The 20119-nt window shown below is 41.4% G+C and overlaps 1 protein-coding gene across 2 annotated transcripts in view; it reads right to left on the bottom strand.

Moving 5' to 3' along the window:
- SMCHD1 (structural maintenance of chromosomes flexible hinge domain containing 1) overlaps positions 1 to 20119 on the bottom strand; it is a 719028-nt gene that overhangs the window by 511358 nt on the left and 187551 nt on the right. For both annotated transcript variants that reach the window (XM_033933958.1, XM_033933959.1), the window contains exon 14: positions 8223 to 8336. In XM_033933958.1, the coding sequence (XP_033789849.1) occupies positions 8223 to 8336 (114 nt within the window). The remainder of the gene's footprint in view (positions 1 to 8222; positions 8337 to 20119) is intronic.

Below are 20119 nucleotides of genomic sequence, written 5' to 3'. Positions count from 1 at the left end.
CACGAAAGACAAAAGTGCGCGCCGACAATTGAGCGCAGTGCGCGCCGCCGCACCGCTCTAAATTACAGTTTTTAGGGGCTCCGACGGGGGTTTTTGTTGTGGAACCCCCCAGTTTACTTAATAGACATCGCGCCAGCGTTATGGGGGGTGTGGGGGGTTGTAACCCTCCCCATTTTACTGTAAACTGAACTTTTTCCCTAAAAACAGGGAAAAAGTGAAGTTTTCAGTAAAATGTGGGGGGTTACAACCCCGCACACCCCACACAACGCGGCGCAATATCTATTAAGTAAAGTGGGGGGATTCCCCCCACGCCCCCCCGTCGGAGCGCTAAAAACAGTAATTTAGTCAGAGAAGGGGCGGGACTGCAGCAGAGGAAGCAGCGCAGGGCTCAGAGAAGGGACGGGACCGCCGGCAGAGGAAGCAGCAGGGCTCACTGGCATCGGGAACCAACGGTAGGCAGCTTCTCCATGCGGGGGGGGGGACTGGGGGATGAATCGGACGTCGGGGGGGAGCGGTCCTTCAGGGTGGGGGTGCGAGCGGTCCTTCGGGGTGGGGGTGCGAGCGGTCCTTCAGGGTGGGAGGCCAGCGGTCCTTCAGGGTGGGACATCAGGCTTTCAGGGTGGGGACAGGACTTCAAGGGGGGACAGGACTTAAAGGGGGACAGGCAGACCTTCAAGGGGGGACAGGACTTCAAGGGGGGACAGGCAGACCTTCAAGGGGGGACAGGACTTCAAGGGGGGACAGGCAGACCTTCAAGGGGAGACAGGACTTCAAGGGGGGACAGGATTTCAAGGGGTGGGGGGGGGCCAGTGTGGTTAGGAGAAGCCGAAGGGGGAGAAAAAGCTAGAAAATAAACCCACCAGCGTGTCAATGTGTTGAGAGGAAGAGGTGGTCTGGGAAATTCTGCTGAGCAAACTCCGGGCCCATTTCCACCCCCCAGTTAGTCCACTCCACTCAACTGGTTCACACACTGAGTGGGACTTTGGGTGTTGTGCCTGGGTAGTTGTTTCGGGATCTCTTCTAGTGGTTTGTCAGTATCTCCTTGTGGTCCAAGGAAGGAAACTTTGTTAACCTTAGCATTGACCTTCAGAATATATTTGTAACAGCGCTGCTTGTGTGGCATTAGGCTATGTAGTGATCGAAAGAAAACAACAGACCTTTGCACATTTTTGCACTAGGTATATGGTGGGTGTATGAGGAGATTCACATTTCCTTGTGAAGTTACCTTGTTCTTTCTGTATTTGACATCTAGCAAGGTCTCTGTTTGGAAGGAAAGATCTACTGTAAGCTATGGTAAAAGCAGATAGCGTTGCTGGTTTTAAAAAGGTTTGGACAAATTCCTGGAGGAAAAATCCATAGTCTGTTATTAAGACATGGGGGAAGCGTCTGCTTGCCCTGGATCGGTAGAATGGAATGTTGCTATTCTTTGGGTTTTGACCAGGTACTAGTGACCTGGATAGACTACCATGAGAATGGGCTACTGGGCATGATGGACCATTGGTCTGACCCAGTTAGGCTATTCTTATGTTTTCATCTGTAGGGGCCTTTGTTTTCACTTCTTATTTTAATGTATTTTTTTCTGGGAACTTATCAGTGTTTTTTATAATGGGAACAAAAATGGAAGAGAATTACCATAATGTGTGTGGAATGGAGGGGGGATTAACTACCATAATTTCTTCAGCTAAATAATTCAATCCACCTCAACCACCTCAACCAGACATAGGAGAACTCACGCACCATTCACACACCCTCCAACCAAAAACGTCAAAAGAAAAAAACTGTTCATTCTTTTAAACTACCGTATAACTTTTAATCTAGAGTTAGTGAGTATGAATTCAGCAACAAGAACAGAAATCACATGTTCATTAACATTTACCGGTAATCTAGATCAAACGAAGTATCGAGGACAAAATAATCTAAATACAGTTACCGTAATTATGGTAAAGTTGTAAATAAACAAAGTTTACTGGTTTATTCAGTCATCATCATCACAGTCATCTGAATTGTTGAATCCATCAAAATCCGAATTGTCATCATTGTCATTAAATAAAGTGAGCACGGCCTGCAGACGATCCTCGTTTATTTCCGAAGTGATATCGTCATCGTCGTCATCATCATCGCTGATATCCGTGTTGTTGCCTCCTTCCGCTGCATGATTACCGGTAGTAGTGTCATTGGTTTCATAAACAATGCCCGCTTTTTTAAATCCGTTTCGAATAGTATCTGGTGTTATTTTATCCCATGCTGAAGCCACCCACTTGCAGACTTCTATGAAAGTTGCCCGCTTCAGCCGCCCCGCGGGTGTGTACTCGTGCGTGCCACTTTGCATCCACTCCTCCCACTCCTTTCTAACAAAAGTCTTGAATGGATGATTCACTGCGATGTCAAGTGGCTGCAGCTTACACGTCAGGCCTCCAGGTATCACAGCGATGTGGGCACCAGTAGAATTAATGTAGGCCTGAACATTTTTTTCTTTGTGGGCAGCCATGGCATCAAAAATTAACAAGGATTTTTTTGAAAAAAATCCACCCTGTCTTGCCCTAAAGCATTTATCTACCCACAATCTCATTACGTCGCAGTACATCCATCCCTTCTTGTTGCAGTGCACAAGGTTGGCAGTTTTTCACGGGGCATAGTGACCCTTTTGAAAATGACCATGGGCTTTAACTTAACCCCACTAGCTGAGCAACCAAGAACTACTGTAAAACACGTTCTTTCATGCCCAGTTGTGGTGATGGCAACAGATTTAGTACCTGTGGGGGCTATGGTTCTTGTCGCTGGAATGTTGAATGCCATTGGAATTTCATCCATGTTGATGACGTCCTTTGCAGTGATGCCAAGTTCAGATATTTCTTTGGTGACAAAGTCACGGAAATCGATCAATTTTTGCTGCCAGTCATCCGGAAGTCGCTGGCCAACAGTTGTTCTCATTCGAACCGATAGTCCGTTCCTTTTCATAAATTTTGAGATCCATGTGAAGCCAGCTTTGAAGTCGGGTATTCCTCTTCCATTGGCAAGTTGTTTTGCCTTCATTTGAATCGCAACGGTAGAGACTGATTGATTTTGCTCCCTTCTCCCCAGAATCCACTGCTTCAAATCATCTTCCAGCTGAGGCCATTTTGGTTTGGCCCCACAATGTGCCTGTTTTCGCGGATTGCATTTCTCCAGTTCCTTCTTATCTTTTCTCCATTCACGCACCGATGTTTCTCCAACATTGAACTCTCTCGCTGCGGCCCGGTTGCCTATTTCCTCAGCTTTCGCAACGACTTTAAGCTTAAAGTCCGCTGTATATGACTTTCGTCTCATTCCTGGCATTATGGCAGTAAATTTAAATTTAATTGATAAACTCTACTAGATAAATGCAGAATACCAATCTGAAGAGATTAAATTAAAATGTGGGCTCTACATGCAGCATTAATGATCTTTTATAGGCTTACCCAAAGGCTGAGATGCTGTTGTATAGGCAAAATAGTATTCACTGGGCAAATTACAAGGCCAGATAGAGGGGGGAAACAGCCAGGTGGTCAAAAGCAAGCCGCAACAAAGGCCCGCCTAGGAGACAGGTCAAAAGCGCACCCCGACAACCCGGCACAGAAAACTGAGCGGCAAGCATGCTCAGACCATCTTCTTTGTCTGTAGATGGTCTGTGCATGCTTACAGAGCTGGGAGCAGGGCAGGGCAGCGAAAGGAGAGTCGGGACGAGAGGAGACTCGGGGCAGAGGGCAGGGTGGCGAAAGGAGAGTCGGGATGAGAGGAGACTCGGGGCAGGGCGGCGAAAGGAGAGTCGGGACGAGAGGAGACTCGGGGCAGAGGGCAGGGTGGCGAAAGGAGAGTCGGGACGAGAGGAGACTCGGGGCAGAGGGCAGGGTGGCAAAAGGAGAGTCGGGATGAGAGGAGACTCAGGGCAGGGCGGCGAAAGGAGAGTCGGGACGAGAGGAGACTCGGGGCGGCAGAAGGACATTTAAATTCATGGAGCAGCATGCGCGGTATATGCGTGTGCGCGCTATATAATTTGTTTACATAAATTTAGGTTTCCCGCGCGCTGTACCTGTGTGCGCGTTTTACACGGGTGCGCGGTATATGCGTGAAAATACGGTAATTGTCTCGCGGGCCAAATCATATGACCCCAAGGGCCAGTGTTTGATACGTCTACTCTAAGAGATCTCACATGCCTATCCTAGGCTTTCTTGAATTCAGACACAGTCTCTGTCTTCACCACCTCATTCGGGAGACTGTTCCATGCATCTATCATCCTTTCTCTAAAAAAGTATTTCCTTAGTTTACTCCTGAGCCTATCACTTCTTAACTTCATCCTATGCACTCTCATTCTAGAACTTCCTTTCAAATGAGAGACTCAACTCATGTGCATTTACATCATGTAAGTACTTAAATGTCTCTATTATATCTACCCTCTCCTGCCTTTCCTCCAAAGTATACAGATCGAGATCTTTAAATCTGTTCCCATACGCCTTATGACAAAGACCACACACAATTTTAGTAGCCTTCCTATGGACCAACTCCATCCTTTTTATATCTTTTTGAACGTGCAGCCTCCAGAATTGTATACAAAAATCTAAATGAGGTCTTAAAGTCTTTTACAGAGGCATCAATACATTCTTTTCTCTACTGGCCATACCTCTCCTTATGCACCTTTGCATCCTTTTAGCTTTTGCCTTCACATTTTCAACCTGTTTGGCCACCTTAAGATCATCACATACAATCACACCTAAGTACCGCTCTTCTATCGTGCACATAAGTTCTTCACCATATAAACTGTATCGTTCCCTCAGGTTTTTGCAGCCCAAATGAATGACCTTGCATTTCTTAGCATTAAAATTTAGCTGCCAAATTTCAGACCATTCTTCAAGCTTCGCCAGGTCTTTCTTCATGTTATTCACACATCTGAAGTGTCTACTCTATTGTAGATTTTGGTATCATTCGCAAAGAGGTAAATCTTACCCGACAACCCTTCAGCAATATCGTTTATAAAAATGTTAAAAAGAACAGGCCCAAGAACAGAACCTTGAGGAACACCACTTGTAACATCCCTTTCCTCAGAGCGATCTCCATTGATCACTACTTTCTGTCGCCTTCCACTCAGCAAGTTGTTGACCCAGCCTGTCACTTTGGGACCCATCCCAAGGGAACTCAGTTTATTTATCAGATGTCTGTGTGGAACACTGTCAAAGGCTTTGCTAAAATCTAAATACACCACATCTATCACGCTCCCTCTATGCAATTCTCTGATCACTCAGTGAAAGAAACTGATCAGATTCATCTGACAAGACCTACCTCTAGTGAATCCATGTTGCCTCCAGTTCTGTAATCCATAGAATTCCAGAAACTTCACCATTCTCTGTTTTAAAAGTGTTTCTATTAATTTGCTTACCACAGAAGTCAAACATTAGAAACAACCATTTCCCTTCCCTCGCTTGATCCAGAGGAAAGCTCTTTTCAAGACCACCTATGATTTTCAAGGCCCCACTTAAGAAATCCCATTGGCTACAGTATCCCATCGGATAACATATAAAATATGTCTATTAACTTTTAAAACACTTCTCTCCAAGGCCCCATCCTTCATTGACAGACTTCCGATATACAATGCCCCTATTCGAACACTCAAATCTGATCAACATTTATTAACAGTCCCCTCTCTTAAAATCATTAACACAAGACGGCAATATATTTTTTCAGTCATTGCACCTCAAATATAGAACTCCCTTCCCAATTATTTGAGAGAGGAACGTTTTCTGGACAGGTTCAAGAGTAGTCTAAAATGCTTTCTTTTTAAGGATGCTTTTGACCTTTCACTCTTTAAGCTAGGATAAGCTCAAAACCCTCGATCTCCGATTCCTTAAACAAGGACAAGTTTCCAACTAATTTTATTCATAACCTTTTTCTTCTTCTTTTCTGTTTCTCCTCTTCTTTTCTCAAAATCCTACCTTATGTTTTTTCCATATTCATTTCTTTCCTGTCTCATATTATATTTCTCACCTCCCTTCCCATTGGTACTGTAAGTCTTGTATGTTAAATCCATGTTTCATATATTGTATCTCCCTGAATGTTTTAAACTTTTATTTTTTGTACATTGCTTAGAAGATTAAGCGATTAATCAAATTTTAAATAAAACTTGAAAACTTGAATATAAACTCTTCCAAATAGAAACACCCACCAAAAAAAAGGGGGGGGGGGTGAAAGGTTGATGAATATAAAACAAGATTAAATTGTGTTAACTTATGGCAAGGATGTCTAGTCTTTGTAGATTGGCTCACCAAGATCACTTAAATTTTTAAAGTTAACTTTAAATATTTTTATTAGTATAAAGCCACATATTTACAACAAAAACAATAGCTTAAACTGGAATGGAAGAGTAGCCCAGTGGTTAGTGCAGTGGCCTGAAAACCTGGGGAACTGGGTTCAATTCCCACTGCAATTCCTTGTGACCTTCTACTGCCCCAGGTACAAAGTAAGTACTTGCATATAATATGTAAACCGCTCTCACTGTAGCTATAGAAAGGCAGTTTATCAAATACCAAACTCCTATCCTTTTAAACAATCTCTAAATCAAAGGTCTTTGGAACGACCTTACTACCCTGCTGCGGAACCTGGGCTCCCTCCAATTATTCCGCAAGCAACTGAAAACCTGGCTTTTCACTAAAATGTAATTCTATCCCCCCTTAGTCTTCTCTTCTATATATAAGTTCATGTAAACCTTTTTTTTTTTTTTCCTTCTCTTCCTATATTTTAAGTTCTTGTAAACCATGCCGAGCTCCACATCAAACTTGAGTAAATTCTTTCTTCCTTGCATTTTAATAATGAACCCCACTTTTCGGTGATCACTAGATGGGAGGAGATCAGTAACCACTGGGAGATGAAGGGGTCATGTCTTTATCCCTTCAGTAGTCAGCTGCTCAGCCAGGGTATCTTTTCATATTCTGGATGTATTTGAAACAGGTGGAATTAAAAATGTCCTCCTTTTTTTGCCTTGGACATTTTTTCAAGTTTCAAGTTTTATTTTAATTTGATGAGTCGCTTATTTAGATTTACTAAGCGAGTTACAACAATAATAAAAATATAAACATATATTTAGACACACCGTTTAAAATTTTAAAATGATGGGTTAGACCGACAGACTTGCAGACTAATCAATACACAAGGTAAGGAGGGATAGAACTACAATTCAATGCTTTAAAGTATAGAAAAGAACCATAGATGGAGAGAACATTAGGGAGGGAAAAGTAGAAACCTGAAGGGAAACTAATATAAAATTTGAACATAATTTAAAGATTAAAAGCATCTTAAAAAAGGAAACTCTTTAAGTTACTTTTAAAATGGCTAAGATCATTTTCCTCTCTTAAATGCTGAGGCAAAGTGTTCCAAAGTTGTGGAGCCATCACTGAAAACATATCATGTCATCGAGTTCCAATAACTTTCAGAGAGGGGACTACTATGAGCTTTTGATTAGTGGACCGGAGAGAACGCGATGTACTATAAGGGATAAGAAGTTTATTAATAAATTGTGGTTCATTAGTGGAAAGAGTTTTAAATACTAAGAGTAAAATTTTAAAAGTGATATGGTGGTTAATTGGGAGCCAGTGTGATTTAATCAAAAAAGGAGTGACATGATCATATTTTTTCCCATTATGAATGAGTTTAACGGCCGTATTCTGGATTATCTGAAAGCACTTATTTTCTTTTTGTGTGATATTTATTAATAAAGAATTACAGTAATCAAGTTTAGCAATATTTAAAGAGTGAATTAATATATTTATTGATTTTGGCTCAAGAAACTTAGAAATCGAGCGAATCATTCGTAGTCTATAGAAACAAAATTTGACGGTATTGCTTATGTGTTCGTGGTAAGAAAATTTATCATCAATGATGACACCCAGTATTTTTAAATATGTTACTAAATCAAGATGAATGTTATCAAGGGTGAAAGAACACACAAGCTTATTCCCTTTTTCCATTATTGTTGAAAGGAGTCCAAATTTTGGGCCTGCTATACTCTTGCCCAAAACACACCTCCTACATACACCCCTTGCTATTTGGCCAAACTGCAGTGGAAAATGTTCAAATTCTGCCTTTTGAAAAGCATCATTTGGATGTTTTCAGCACCACAGCCTAACAGATAATGAAACATTTATGAATCTAAGATCTAAAATTACCATCTTATATTACAAACATGACAACTGCTTATACATCACAATTACATGCCTTACCACATGTATTTGAACCTCTCCTCCAGTAGCATATACATCTGACTCATGATCCCCATACAGAAGAAAACGTTTTATGCTTCCATAGAATATGGGAACGGTTTTCATTGTTTTTACCTAAAATGAAAATAGTAAATAAAAATTATACTTTTACACTTTGAATTTTGTCCTCCGTTTAGTGTAAAGTGTTCTACTTGTGCTAATTGGCAGTCTTAATTGCATTGAAAGAAGGCAGTTTTCAAAGTCCATACATTACTCTACAATACAAATATTTAGCTACACTGAGAAGGAATAATCCCAGAGGTATGTTTAATACATAGGTAAAAATCACATCTGTAGACTACTTTTTCAAAATTTTTTCCATTCGTTTTCAGTAAGCTTCTCCTTGTAGATAAACTGATACAACTGGGCCATATAACCATTAAATCCATAAAATTCTGAATATAAACACATTTTTGCTCTGAAAATCAGGGCAAAACCTGCTGATTAACAGCACACATGTGAATATGAAAGTTGTCACCGAGAAGTAAATCCTATTGAAATTCTTTGACACTATAAGGCAATGAATTCTACACACTACTGATATATAGCATTTCTTTATAAAATATAAAACTCCAGATTTATTACTAAAAAAAACAAAAAACAAAATTATGTGCCACATGTTTAGCAGATTAAAATTAGTTGGAATACAAGACAAACAATTGCATTAGAAATTCCTAATTTTACAATTATTGCTGACCTGATAAAGAGAGAAAATAATTCTCAAAAGCTAATAGAAGCATCAATTCCAGCATCAATCATCTACAACTTGTTTGTTGGTCCTTATTGTCACATAAATATAACCAAATATTCAAAGATAATAGTTATATTTAAAAAGCACTAAATCTATCAAATAAAACCAAACTTTTTTGATAGAAATAATGCTGAATTGTGCATTTATTGGCAAGGTTAAAAAAATACATTAACTAGTCCTAATACTGCATAAACTAAATAAATGCAGTGTCTTTCAAAAGACGATTACATGAAAATGAGGAAATGCATGAAGTAAAAAAAAAAAATGCTGCCTGTATCTAGAGAACACCATAGGTTTCCAGTATAAGCTAAGCATATTCAAAAGATTTTGCAGACTATACATTAGCAGCATAGTCAACCATCTGTAAGTAAGATTATACAGTATAGTAATGCCTTGGAATCCCCCCTCCAAAGATCGCTGGCATGAGGGTACCCAACCCCTCCTGCCGGACCCACGCAACGAAAGCCCCCACCCTGGAACCCCTCCTTGGGCTTACCTCCAATTTGGCCGGACGGCAATTTGCACCATCCAGCCAGTAGGCCCGCCTCCGTTCAAATGAGGCGGGCCCACCCCTCCACTGCCCAACCCAAAGGATCCTAGGGCCTGATTGGTCCAGGCGCCTAAGGCCCCTCCAGTGGGCCGTGGAACATCAATCAGGCACCGGCCAAAGACAGCAGCAGGAGAAGAGTGACGGTATTCAAAAGGCACTCCCGACACATCGCATTGCACAGGCCCACCATAGGCAGAGTTAGAAAGCATTGAAGCAGACTCACAGATTTAAAAAATTCTGTCATTCTGGGTAGATTAACCAAAGACAAAAAAAGGATTGATCAAAAGAAATTTAAACCTAGAAGAATAAATAACACAAAATAGCAAAAACAGAGTAAAAGTAAGGCAAAACAATAAGAGAAAACAAACCTGGGATTCCACCAAATTGTCTCAGTGACCACTCAGCGGGTCAAGTCCTAGACCTAATCTTCATCCAAAGTGACTCTTCTACTAACACAACAACCACAAACTACTCCATTGAATCAGTACCCTGGTCTGACCACCATATTATCTCATTCAAACATTCATACACAACAAAACAATCACCACCTAACAAACAACCCCAGCAATAGAAAGTCTAACAATGACTATCGACCTAAAGAATCTCTCCTCAGGCCTTTCTGACCTAGCAACACTACTGAAATCAAACCATAAATCCGTTGATAAAGTGGTCACAACCTGGCACACCCAAGTAAAAAAAATCTACAAGGGCCTAGCCTCAATCAAAGAAATTAAATGCTACCCCCGCAATCTCTCCTCACCCTTGGTTCACTGACAACCTAAGAAGAAAAGAGAACTAAGAAAAGAAGAGAGGGAATGGTACAATTCCAGGCCAAATGGAGACAAATCCAACTGGAGGAAACTCAATGAATACAAATTAGCTATACTTGACGCAAAAAAGGCTTACTACTCCCAACAACTACTAAAAAACCCCAACCGATCAAAGAACCTTTTTACATCATCCAAAAAGATATTGTCAGCACCACAAGGAGACAATCAACACCTGAACACCAGCATGAACATCAGTGAATTACTCTCAAACTACTTCGCTGAAAAAATAGACAACATGTTTCCACCTGTACTCTGTCACACAACTGACACAGGTACCCTTCTGTCCAGAATCCCCACACCCACAACTGAAAAACTAACCTACTTCAACATTGTCTCACTCGATGACCTTACCGAGATTATTGACTCCATTCAGCCATTCGATTCCATCCTGGATCCCTGTCCGTCACGCCTCCTAGTTGAGGTGAAAGACGCTTTTGCACACTCACTTCTCCCTCTTATCAATGCCTCACTACACATAGGCTCTGTACCTACAAGCTGGAAATCGGCAATCATTAGGCCACTCTTGAAGAAATCCATACTTAACCCGGACACACCCAGCAACTTTAAGCCCGACTCCAACCTACCTTTCATTTCAAAAATCTTAGCAAAAAAAGTACTCAACCAACTACACTCCTTTCTGACAACAAAAAAGCCCTATCCACTTTCCAATCAGGTTTCCAGAAATTTCATAGCACTGAAACTGTCCTCCTTGATATCATTTATGACTGTTGGAAACTCACAGTAAAAGGAAACGATATCCTTCTGGTGCTAATAGATTTCAGTGCACCATTCAACACCATTGACCATGATATCTTCCTCACACAGCTTGTTGAGCTTGGCATCCGAGATATGGCGCTACTCTGGTTCACGTCCTTCCTAAGCGACAGATTCCAATTTGTGCTACTCAATACTACCCTATCAAAGCCAAAGCTGATGAAGTACAGGGTACCAGAAGGGGGTACCAGAAGGAGCACTACTATCCACTGTGCTGTTTAATCTCTATATTGACTCCCATTAGTAGCGGTATAGAAGCTCTCAATAATCATAATCATTTTATAGCCCACAAACACCAAATCAAGATTCACTCATTTGCCAAAGACATCTAACTGTACCTACCATTAGGTGACAACTATGACTCCCAGAAACAGGTAAAGAAAAAGCCTCAAAAACATTTTTAACATGCAGCAATCATTGATGATTCACAGCTGGCATTCTTTTCTTTTCATAGGCAAAAAACTCACACCCGCAGCACAATGTAAAAGATCTAAAAGGGAAAACCCCACTACTTTGCACAGTATATTTAATTCTTTTATATATATACTAGTGTTTAAGCCCGTTACATTAACGGGTACTAGAATATATGCCTGTCTGTCTTTCTTTATTTATGTCTCTCTCCCTGCTCTGTCTCTTTCTTCCTTTCTTTCTGTCTCTCTCCCTCCTGCTATTTTTCTTTCCCTCTCCCTGGCACTCTTTGTCTGTCTCTCTGGTCCCCTGTCTGTCTTTATTTCTGTCTGTCTCTCTACCTGACCTCCTTTGTCTGTCTAAAATTATCCCTCCCCTCCTTAAAAGGTATCTCCCTCGTTGGTAAACTCGGTTCCTCCCTCCACTTCAGAATCGCTCAGTTATGGAATAGTTTCCCTTCCCCTCTCCGCAACTTGAGCCCCCTTCTACCATTCCGTAAGCTTCTGAAGACCTGGCTCTTCTCCAAAACGTAACCTCATCCCCTCCCTAGTATTATCACACCTAACCTCTCTTCTTACCTACTTCTATAAATCTATTGGAGTTCCGTTCCTTCCCTAACCATGTAAACCGTGTCGAGCTCCACCTGTGGAGATGTTGCGGTATATAAACCCAAGATTTAGTTTAGTTTAGTTTAGTTTCTGTCTCTCCTCCCCCCCACACACTTTCCTTTGCAGAAGCAGCAGCGGTATTTCCCTTCCCCTCCAGGTCCCTGTGAAGCAATTCCCTTCTCTTACCTGAGCTGTCCTGCTCCGTTCGGCCCCTCCCTGCGATCTGGCCTGCTCTGTTCGGCCCCTCCCCCTTCCCTTCCCACGGGCTGGCCTGCTGCGGCCGAAGGTTTTTGTTTTAAGTTTTAAAAGTGCCGGCGGTGGCTCCTCTCACGCTGCTGATCCTCCTGTAAAGAGCAGCCTGCGATGGTGGCCGGCTTTAGCGAACCTCGCAGGCCGCTCTCCAGCCTCGGTAGCACGTTCCCTCTGACGCACGGGATCGCGTCAGAGGGAACGTGCTACCGAGTTGGAGAGCGGCCTGCGAGGTTCGCTAAAGCCGGCCACCATCGCAGGCTGTTCTTTACAGGAGGATCAGCAGCAGCAGCGGTGGCAGCGGCGAGTGAGGGCCGAGGTGTGTTCCCTGCCGAGGACGCGGGCAAGGAGAGAGCTTGCCTGGCTTCCAGGGTGAGTGACAGCTGGAGGAGGGGAGTGGCCAGAATGTTCCCTGCCGCTGGGTTGGCTGCCAAAGATCACACACCACAGCGGCAGGCAACACGAAATCCTAAGTGCGCATGTGCGCTTAGGGTTTTATTATATAGGATATATATGTTTTTTTTTCTGTAAAAACTTTTTATACTTTTTGTGAATAAATATATGAAATATAAAGTTCTAGATGCAACATTGTTGAACAAGGAAACAAAATACTTAGCTCTGGCGCCAGAGGAAGGAACTGGAGGAAATCCATAGGTATGAATTGCTAATTCTTTTTTTAGCGGCAGACAAAAAGAAAAACTCACAGTACAAAGTCAAGTCCATGACAGAGCCAAAGCCTTGACTGTGTGAACATAAGAACATAAGCAATGCCTCTGCTGGGTCAGACCTGAGGTCCATCATGTCTAGCAGTCTGCTCACGCGGCGGCCGAACAGGTCCAGGATCTGTGCAGTAATCCTCTATCTATACCCCTCTATCCCCTTTTCCAGCAGGAAATTATCCAGTCCTTTCTTGAACCCCAGTACCGTACTCTGCCCTATTACGCTCTCTGGAAGCGCATTCCAGGTGTCCATCACACGTTGGGTAAAGAAGAACTTCCTAGCATTCGTTTTGAATCTGTCCCCTTTCAACTTTTCTGATTGCCCTCTTGTTCTTTTATTATTCGAAAGTTTGAAGAATCTGTCCCTCTCTACTCTCTCTATCCCCTTCATGATCTTATAAGTCTCTATCATATCCCCTCTAAGTCTCCTCTTCTCCAGGGAAAAGAGACCCAGTTTCTCCAATCTCTCAGTGTATAAAAGGTTTTCCATCTCCTTTATCAGATGCGTCGCTCTCCTCTGAACCCTCTTGAGTAACGCCATGTCCTTCTTAAGGTACGGCGACCAATATTGGACGCAGTACTCCAGATGTGGACGCACCATCACCATATACAACGGCAGGATAACTTCTTTCGTTCTGGTTGTAATACCCTTCTTGATTATGCCTAGCATTCTGTTTGCCTTCTTAGCGGCCGCTGCGCACTGTGCCGTCAGCTTCATTGTCATGTCCACCATTACCCCCAAGTCCCTTTCTTGGGTACTCTCATTTAATAATATCCCTCCCATCGTATAGTTGTACCTCGGGTTTCTGTTTCCCACATGTAATACTTTACATTTCTCAACGTTGAACTTCAACTGCCATCTCGTCGCCCATTCCCCTAGTTTGTTCAAATCCCTTTGCAATTCTTTGCAGTCCTCTTTAGTCCGCAAATTTTATTATCTCATACTTCGTCCCTGTTTCTAGATCATTTCTGAATATATTAAATAGCAGCGGCCCGAGCACCGAGCCCTGCGGGACCCCACTTATGATCCTCCTCCAGTCCGAGTAGTGGCCCTTCACTCCTACCCTCTGTTTCCTACCCGTCAACCAGTTTCTGATCCATCTATGTACGTCTCCTTCCACCCCATGGTTCTTCAGTTTCTGGAGTAGGCGTTCATGGGGCACCTGTCAAAGGCATTTTGGAAATCTAGATATATGATATCTATGGGGTCTCCTTTGTCCATCCATTTGTTAATTCCTTCGAAGAAGTGCAATAAGTTCGTTAGGCACGATCTCCCCTTGCAGAAACCATGTTGGTTAGTTATCAGAAGTTTGTTTCTTTCAAAATGCTCATCGATGTTTTCTTTTATCAGTGCTTCCGCCATTTTCCCTGGAACCGAGGTCAGATTCACCGGTCTGTAGTTTCCCGGGTCACCTCTTGATCCCTTTTTAAAGATGGGCGTAAAATTGACTATCTTCCAGTTCTTCGGGATCATGCCTGTTTTCAGGGATAGATTGCAAATTTGCTGCAGTAGTTCCGCTATCTCCTCCTTTAATTCCTTCAGAACCCTTGAATGGATTCTGTCCGGACCTGGGGATTTGTCAGTTTTTAGTTTTTCTATCTGCCTGCGTACATCTTCAAGGCTCACTTTTCTTGTACGTTTCAAAACCCACCTACAATTAGACCTTCTTTCAAAGCATATAAGCTGCTACCTAAAGTGTGTTTGAGCCACTAACGAACGTCAGCACCAGCTGTTCCAAGGGGCTCAGGTCAGACAGGTCAGTGTCTACAGCCCTGTTGCCAGCCTTGGCTATCACCTCCATTTTCAGGGCTCTCCATTTTTTCTTGCAGTCCTAAACATTGTGATTGTGGTGGTAGACTGTATTGAGCTGGGCAGCAATCCCAGCCCACACCTTGCACCTTACCCCTTAGGGAGAGAAGAGGTGCTGGTGGTGTGTGTGGATCTCCTGTACCAGCATTTCTCTCTCAGCCTGTGTGAAGTTAGGCTTCCAAGACAGAGGCTGCTGTTTAGTGATGTGCTTTGGACCCATGCTATCAAAGTGCCAAACATTTGAGAATATTAGTTTGTATGTTTATATAGCCGTTTAAAACACGTTCAGGGAGTCAGTCATTGGACGACCTGCAGCTGGACAACTAACTAATCAGTTATGGATGAATCAGCGGGACATTCAACAAATGTTCTGCCATCTATGTTGGATTTTCAATTGTTTATTGGTGCATTTAAAATGCCACGTGGGTGGGATACGTCTACAAAAGCACCGATTCTTATCTCTTAGCTGCACTAGGATGCCTTTATATCTACATAGCCATTCTTCACATGGTAGCTGGCGCTGCTTGATGCTGAAGGAATTTTCAGCCCACTGGAACCTGCTGCTGTTGCTGTGTTCAGGTAAGCTACTAGTCCTGCTCCCTCTGATATATTCTTAGGTAATATATATGTAATGGTTCTGGTTGCTATTTACCCTCTGAAATGGTTTTTTGAATCACCTTTTAGGAGAGCAGGGACTCCTTCTGCTAGGGAAGATAAGAATGGAAACAGAAAGTTCAGACTTCTGCAAGAGCACAAACAAATGACAGAGACTTTGGACAAGTTCCTGAAGGAAAAGTCCATAGTGAGCTGTTGACACAGTCATGGGGGAAGCCTGTGCTTGTCCTGGATTGGTGGCATGGAATGCTGCTACTCTTCAGGTTTTTCCCAAGTACTACTGACCTGAATTGACCACCGTGATGATGGGATAATGGATGGACCATTGGTCTTATCCAGTTGTTCCTATGGATAGACATCTCACTTGCCTCTTGTACTGTTTAGATTCTTTCCCTCTTCCCACCCCCCCACCACCCCCATAATCTTGCACATGCAGCTGCAACATGTCCCTCCTACTAAGAACCTCCTTCCTCTTTTTCAGGACCTGGTTAATGGATGGCAGATGCTACAGCCCCTGACTAGAGAGGAATGGGTGGACCTGATTTTTGCCTCTCCCCTTCCTTCATTCTTGTCTATTTGGGGGGCCCTCCTTATTTAATTTATTTATTCATTTGTTTAGCCCGTCCTCCCAAAGGAGCCCAGAACAGGTTACAGGAGTACATTCACAGTATAAGCAGGACAAACTTTGGTGGGAAATACAGACTTGGTGGACATAGGGGATTTAAATTTTAGCTTTTACAGTATAGTCATAACATACAGACTTCAAAATACAGACTTAGTTATAGTAGATCAAATAGTGGTAGTAGCAGTACCTAGCATATGTGACACCCGGGGCCCATCATCTTTTGACACCCCCCATCTATATGAAAAATATGATTTTTAGTAACAATCTACATATCACACAACAAGAGTTTACCTAGGAAAAGGCAGCATCTTAAACACTGCAGTGAGCACTAGAACACCAATACATACATTGTAAAACTAAACAAACCAAATCCTGCACAGTCAATTGATCCTGTACAGTCGATGCTATCAGAAAGCCATGTCCCTTTCATACACACAGACAGATATACCCTCGCCCAATATGGAATAATCACAAACTAAAAATAGAAATATGTAGACAAAAGTTAAAATGAACTGCCAAGAAACCAGACTCTGCATACAATGCAACACCACAAAAACAGTAATACATGTCCTCTAATACTGTGCAAAATATAAAGACAGTAGATGTAAATTTGAAAAAACTGATACATAACAGTCACCATTTTACAAATAAAAATAAAACAAATAATGAGAAATAAGAAAATACCATTTTATTGGACTACGATAATCCCCGTAAGCTCGGTCCTCATCCCCACAAACCACCTGATTCCATCCACACAAACCTTGAATTGTTTTATATTGAACTTATTATATTAAAGTATAAAAAGAAACAATATTCTGTACAATTGTCAATTTATAAATCAGCGTCTTTTCCCCACTCTCTGTTGCCCATTTCTCTTCAGCGTCCTCAGCCCACTCTCTCTCCACTTTCCTTCAGCGCACGCACATAAAAACAAGCAAGTAATTTTATATCATTTTCATTCTATTCATTCATAGAAATTAAAGTCTAAATAATGCTAGTCACATAACAAAACATGATTTTACAAAAATAATTCCCTGCACAGTCAAGCCTGCAAGGATTTCTAGATGTCTTTCAGCAGCTCCCCTCCCTCCCTCCCCCTTACCTTCGTGGCCAAGTCAAAATGATCTACCAACAATAAAATTTTAAAAACACAAAGCACACTGTACGCAGAGAAAATGTTAATTATCATTTATATTCCGCCGGGGAGTGGGGGGGCGTGGCTTGGACACGCAGGCAAATGGTCAGGTGATAGACGGGCTCCATGTTAAATAAGCTCTTATTTATACAAATCAGCTCCAAATATATTTAAATTGGTGGAAAATACTAGGGAACATTTAACAATGGCATCGGGTAAGCAAAATAAAAGCGATTCAGGAGCTAGAGGATCCGGTACGAGCAGTAATAAAAGATCAAAGCCGGAACCAGGGACTCCATCAAAAGTTCCGCTACCTGCAGAGGGAGATCCTGATGTGATGGTGGAACTTAGGCAGATTAAAGACATTGTTTTGGAGATAAAGAGGGAATTGAAAAAGGCAATTGAGGATGTGGCCATTCTCACCAAGAGAGTAGATTTGGTGGATAGTAAAATAACTCATTTAGAGGAAAAATCAGAGGAAGTGCACATGGAGGTAATGCAAAATAAAAAAGCTTGGAAGGAATTTGAAATAGTAAAAAGAAAGAGACTTGGAAGAATGTTTGAACCGCGAGAGGAGGAACAATGTGCGCATTATTGGGATGCCTGAAGGAGTTGAAAAAAATGATCCCATAACTTTTCTTGAACAATTCCTTCCTAAAGTTTTACCCTTAAAATCTAAAGTGCCTCTTGAGATTGAGAGAGCGCACAGGATACCTGGACAAAGAACACCCTCACAAAAAGGTCCAAGGACTTTGATTTTCAAACTATTGCGATATCAGCATGTGGTGGAAATATGCCAACTTGCCAAGGAAAATAAAAATCTGAGATGCCAGGACGCAAGGATACATATTGTGCTTGATTTTGCCAAGGAAACAGCGCTCAAACGAAAGCAATTATTAGATCTAAGGCCACAACTGAGAGCACTGGGGGCAAGATATGGGCTTCTTTATCCCGCGGTAATGAGAGTAACTCTGGCAAATAAAACTCAAAATTTTACTGATCATAACAAATTACAGGAATTTTTAGAGCAGTGTGAGCAACCAATGACTTCCTAAGTTAAATATGTCTTGGAATTTTTATTTTGATGGTTGTGGTTTAATGTGTTTTTTTTCAGCCATTGAAATTGATATTTTAAATTATAAATGGAGTTTTAGTACAAGATGATTGTTTAGATTCTTGGAATCTTTACTTACTTTTAAAAGTAATGATGTAATGCTGCCATGAGAATAGAACTGGAACTGCATATACTTGCTGATGTCATCGATGACATACATAAATAGAATATGGAATACATGATTCTTCAGTCTTCTTTTCATTCTTCTTAGCTGAACTGAATTGCAAATTGGTTTGCATGTGTCAAGCTTTGAATAGTCATCCTGAGATCTTGTAAAGAAAGTATTCTTATAATTATTAACTGAGACCGTCAATATAGGTGTGGTAAAAGGATATCTGCTGCTCAACCAATGAGGATTACAGGAAAGAGAAGAGGATTGGATGTTATAACGATGCGTCAAAGGAAATGGAGGTATGGCTTTGAGACAGAGGCGGGTGGTTACAGTGTTGTCGAATCCACTTTTACATCGGTAAATAGAGGAAAGAATGGAACTCGGAGACAACGGTAGTTGATTTTAGACTTTTTGTCGATGGCTACGTGATTGGAAATGACTTTGCCTAGATTTCCTTTATACTGGTACAACCGGAATAAAGTTATAGAGCAGAAGAGTATACGCCATAAGATTAAGAAACTCATAATAGACTACTGGGAGTTAACTAATTATTATTTTAAACTATCTATTATATGAAGCGATAGCAAGCCCAATGGAGCTCAATGTAGTCTTAACAGCAGAACAAGACTGCATATCCGTGGAAAACAAAAAAAAGAAGAGAGAACAAAATTGATATTGTGACGGGAATAACTAAGAATACTTGGAAAAAGGAGCAAGATATATTTGAGGCAGATCTACATACGTTATGACTTTTATTTATGTTCATTTATTTAGATTTTATATAATATATATAAATTGAGTATGTAGTACCGTATTCTCTTTTACTAATGTTACCATTCCATTAAGGATGAAATATTAAATGTTTGGATGATAAGTGGGAATGAGGAGAGGTTGAGAAAATAAGATGTATATGTTCAATTCTCCTCTGAATGGGAGAATGGTTTGTGTGAAATATTGGTTGAATGGTGTATGCTGAAATAGAAATTGTCATAGTTAGTTAAAATATTAGACAGTGATCCAATTTGATAATTATTCTGATTTAAGTATAATAGTGAATATATAGAAGATATTTGATTTAATAAAAAGGAAGGTGATAGTATCTGTGTCATAGGCAAAACCTGGTCAGGAATAATATTCTAAAAGGGGCAGGATCATAAAGAAGGAGGAAGAATAATGATTTATTAAGTAAAATAGGAGAGTTAACAAATTTATTGGGTCCTTAAAATTGATTGATTAATTATTTTTGAATATTGATATGAATCAATTATATTTTTAGAAATATGCCAATTCCTTATAATTAAAGGAATATAGATGTTAAAGTTAAAGTATCATTTAATTTGATCCTAGCTGTATATCTAAGCATTAGAAGATTTGATTTATTGAAAAAGCAATGTTACTTACCGTAACAGTTGTTATCCAGGGACAGCAGGCAGCTATTCTCACTAGTGGGTGATGTCATCCGACAGAGCCCCGATACGGACATCTTGCAAGCATGTCTTGCTTGAAGAAACTCAGAAGTTTCGAGATGCCCGCACCGCGCATGCGCCAGTGCCTTCCC

This window comes from Geotrypetes seraphini, chromosome 2 (genome assembly GCF_902459505.1).
Source record: "Geotrypetes seraphini chromosome 2, aGeoSer1.1, whole genome shotgun sequence".
Lineage (NCBI taxonomy): Eukaryota > Metazoa > Chordata > Amphibia > Gymnophiona > Dermophiidae > Geotrypetes > Geotrypetes seraphini.
The sequence above is the reverse complement of the archived record's forward strand: the minus strand, read 5'-3'. Positions and strand labels throughout refer to the sequence as shown.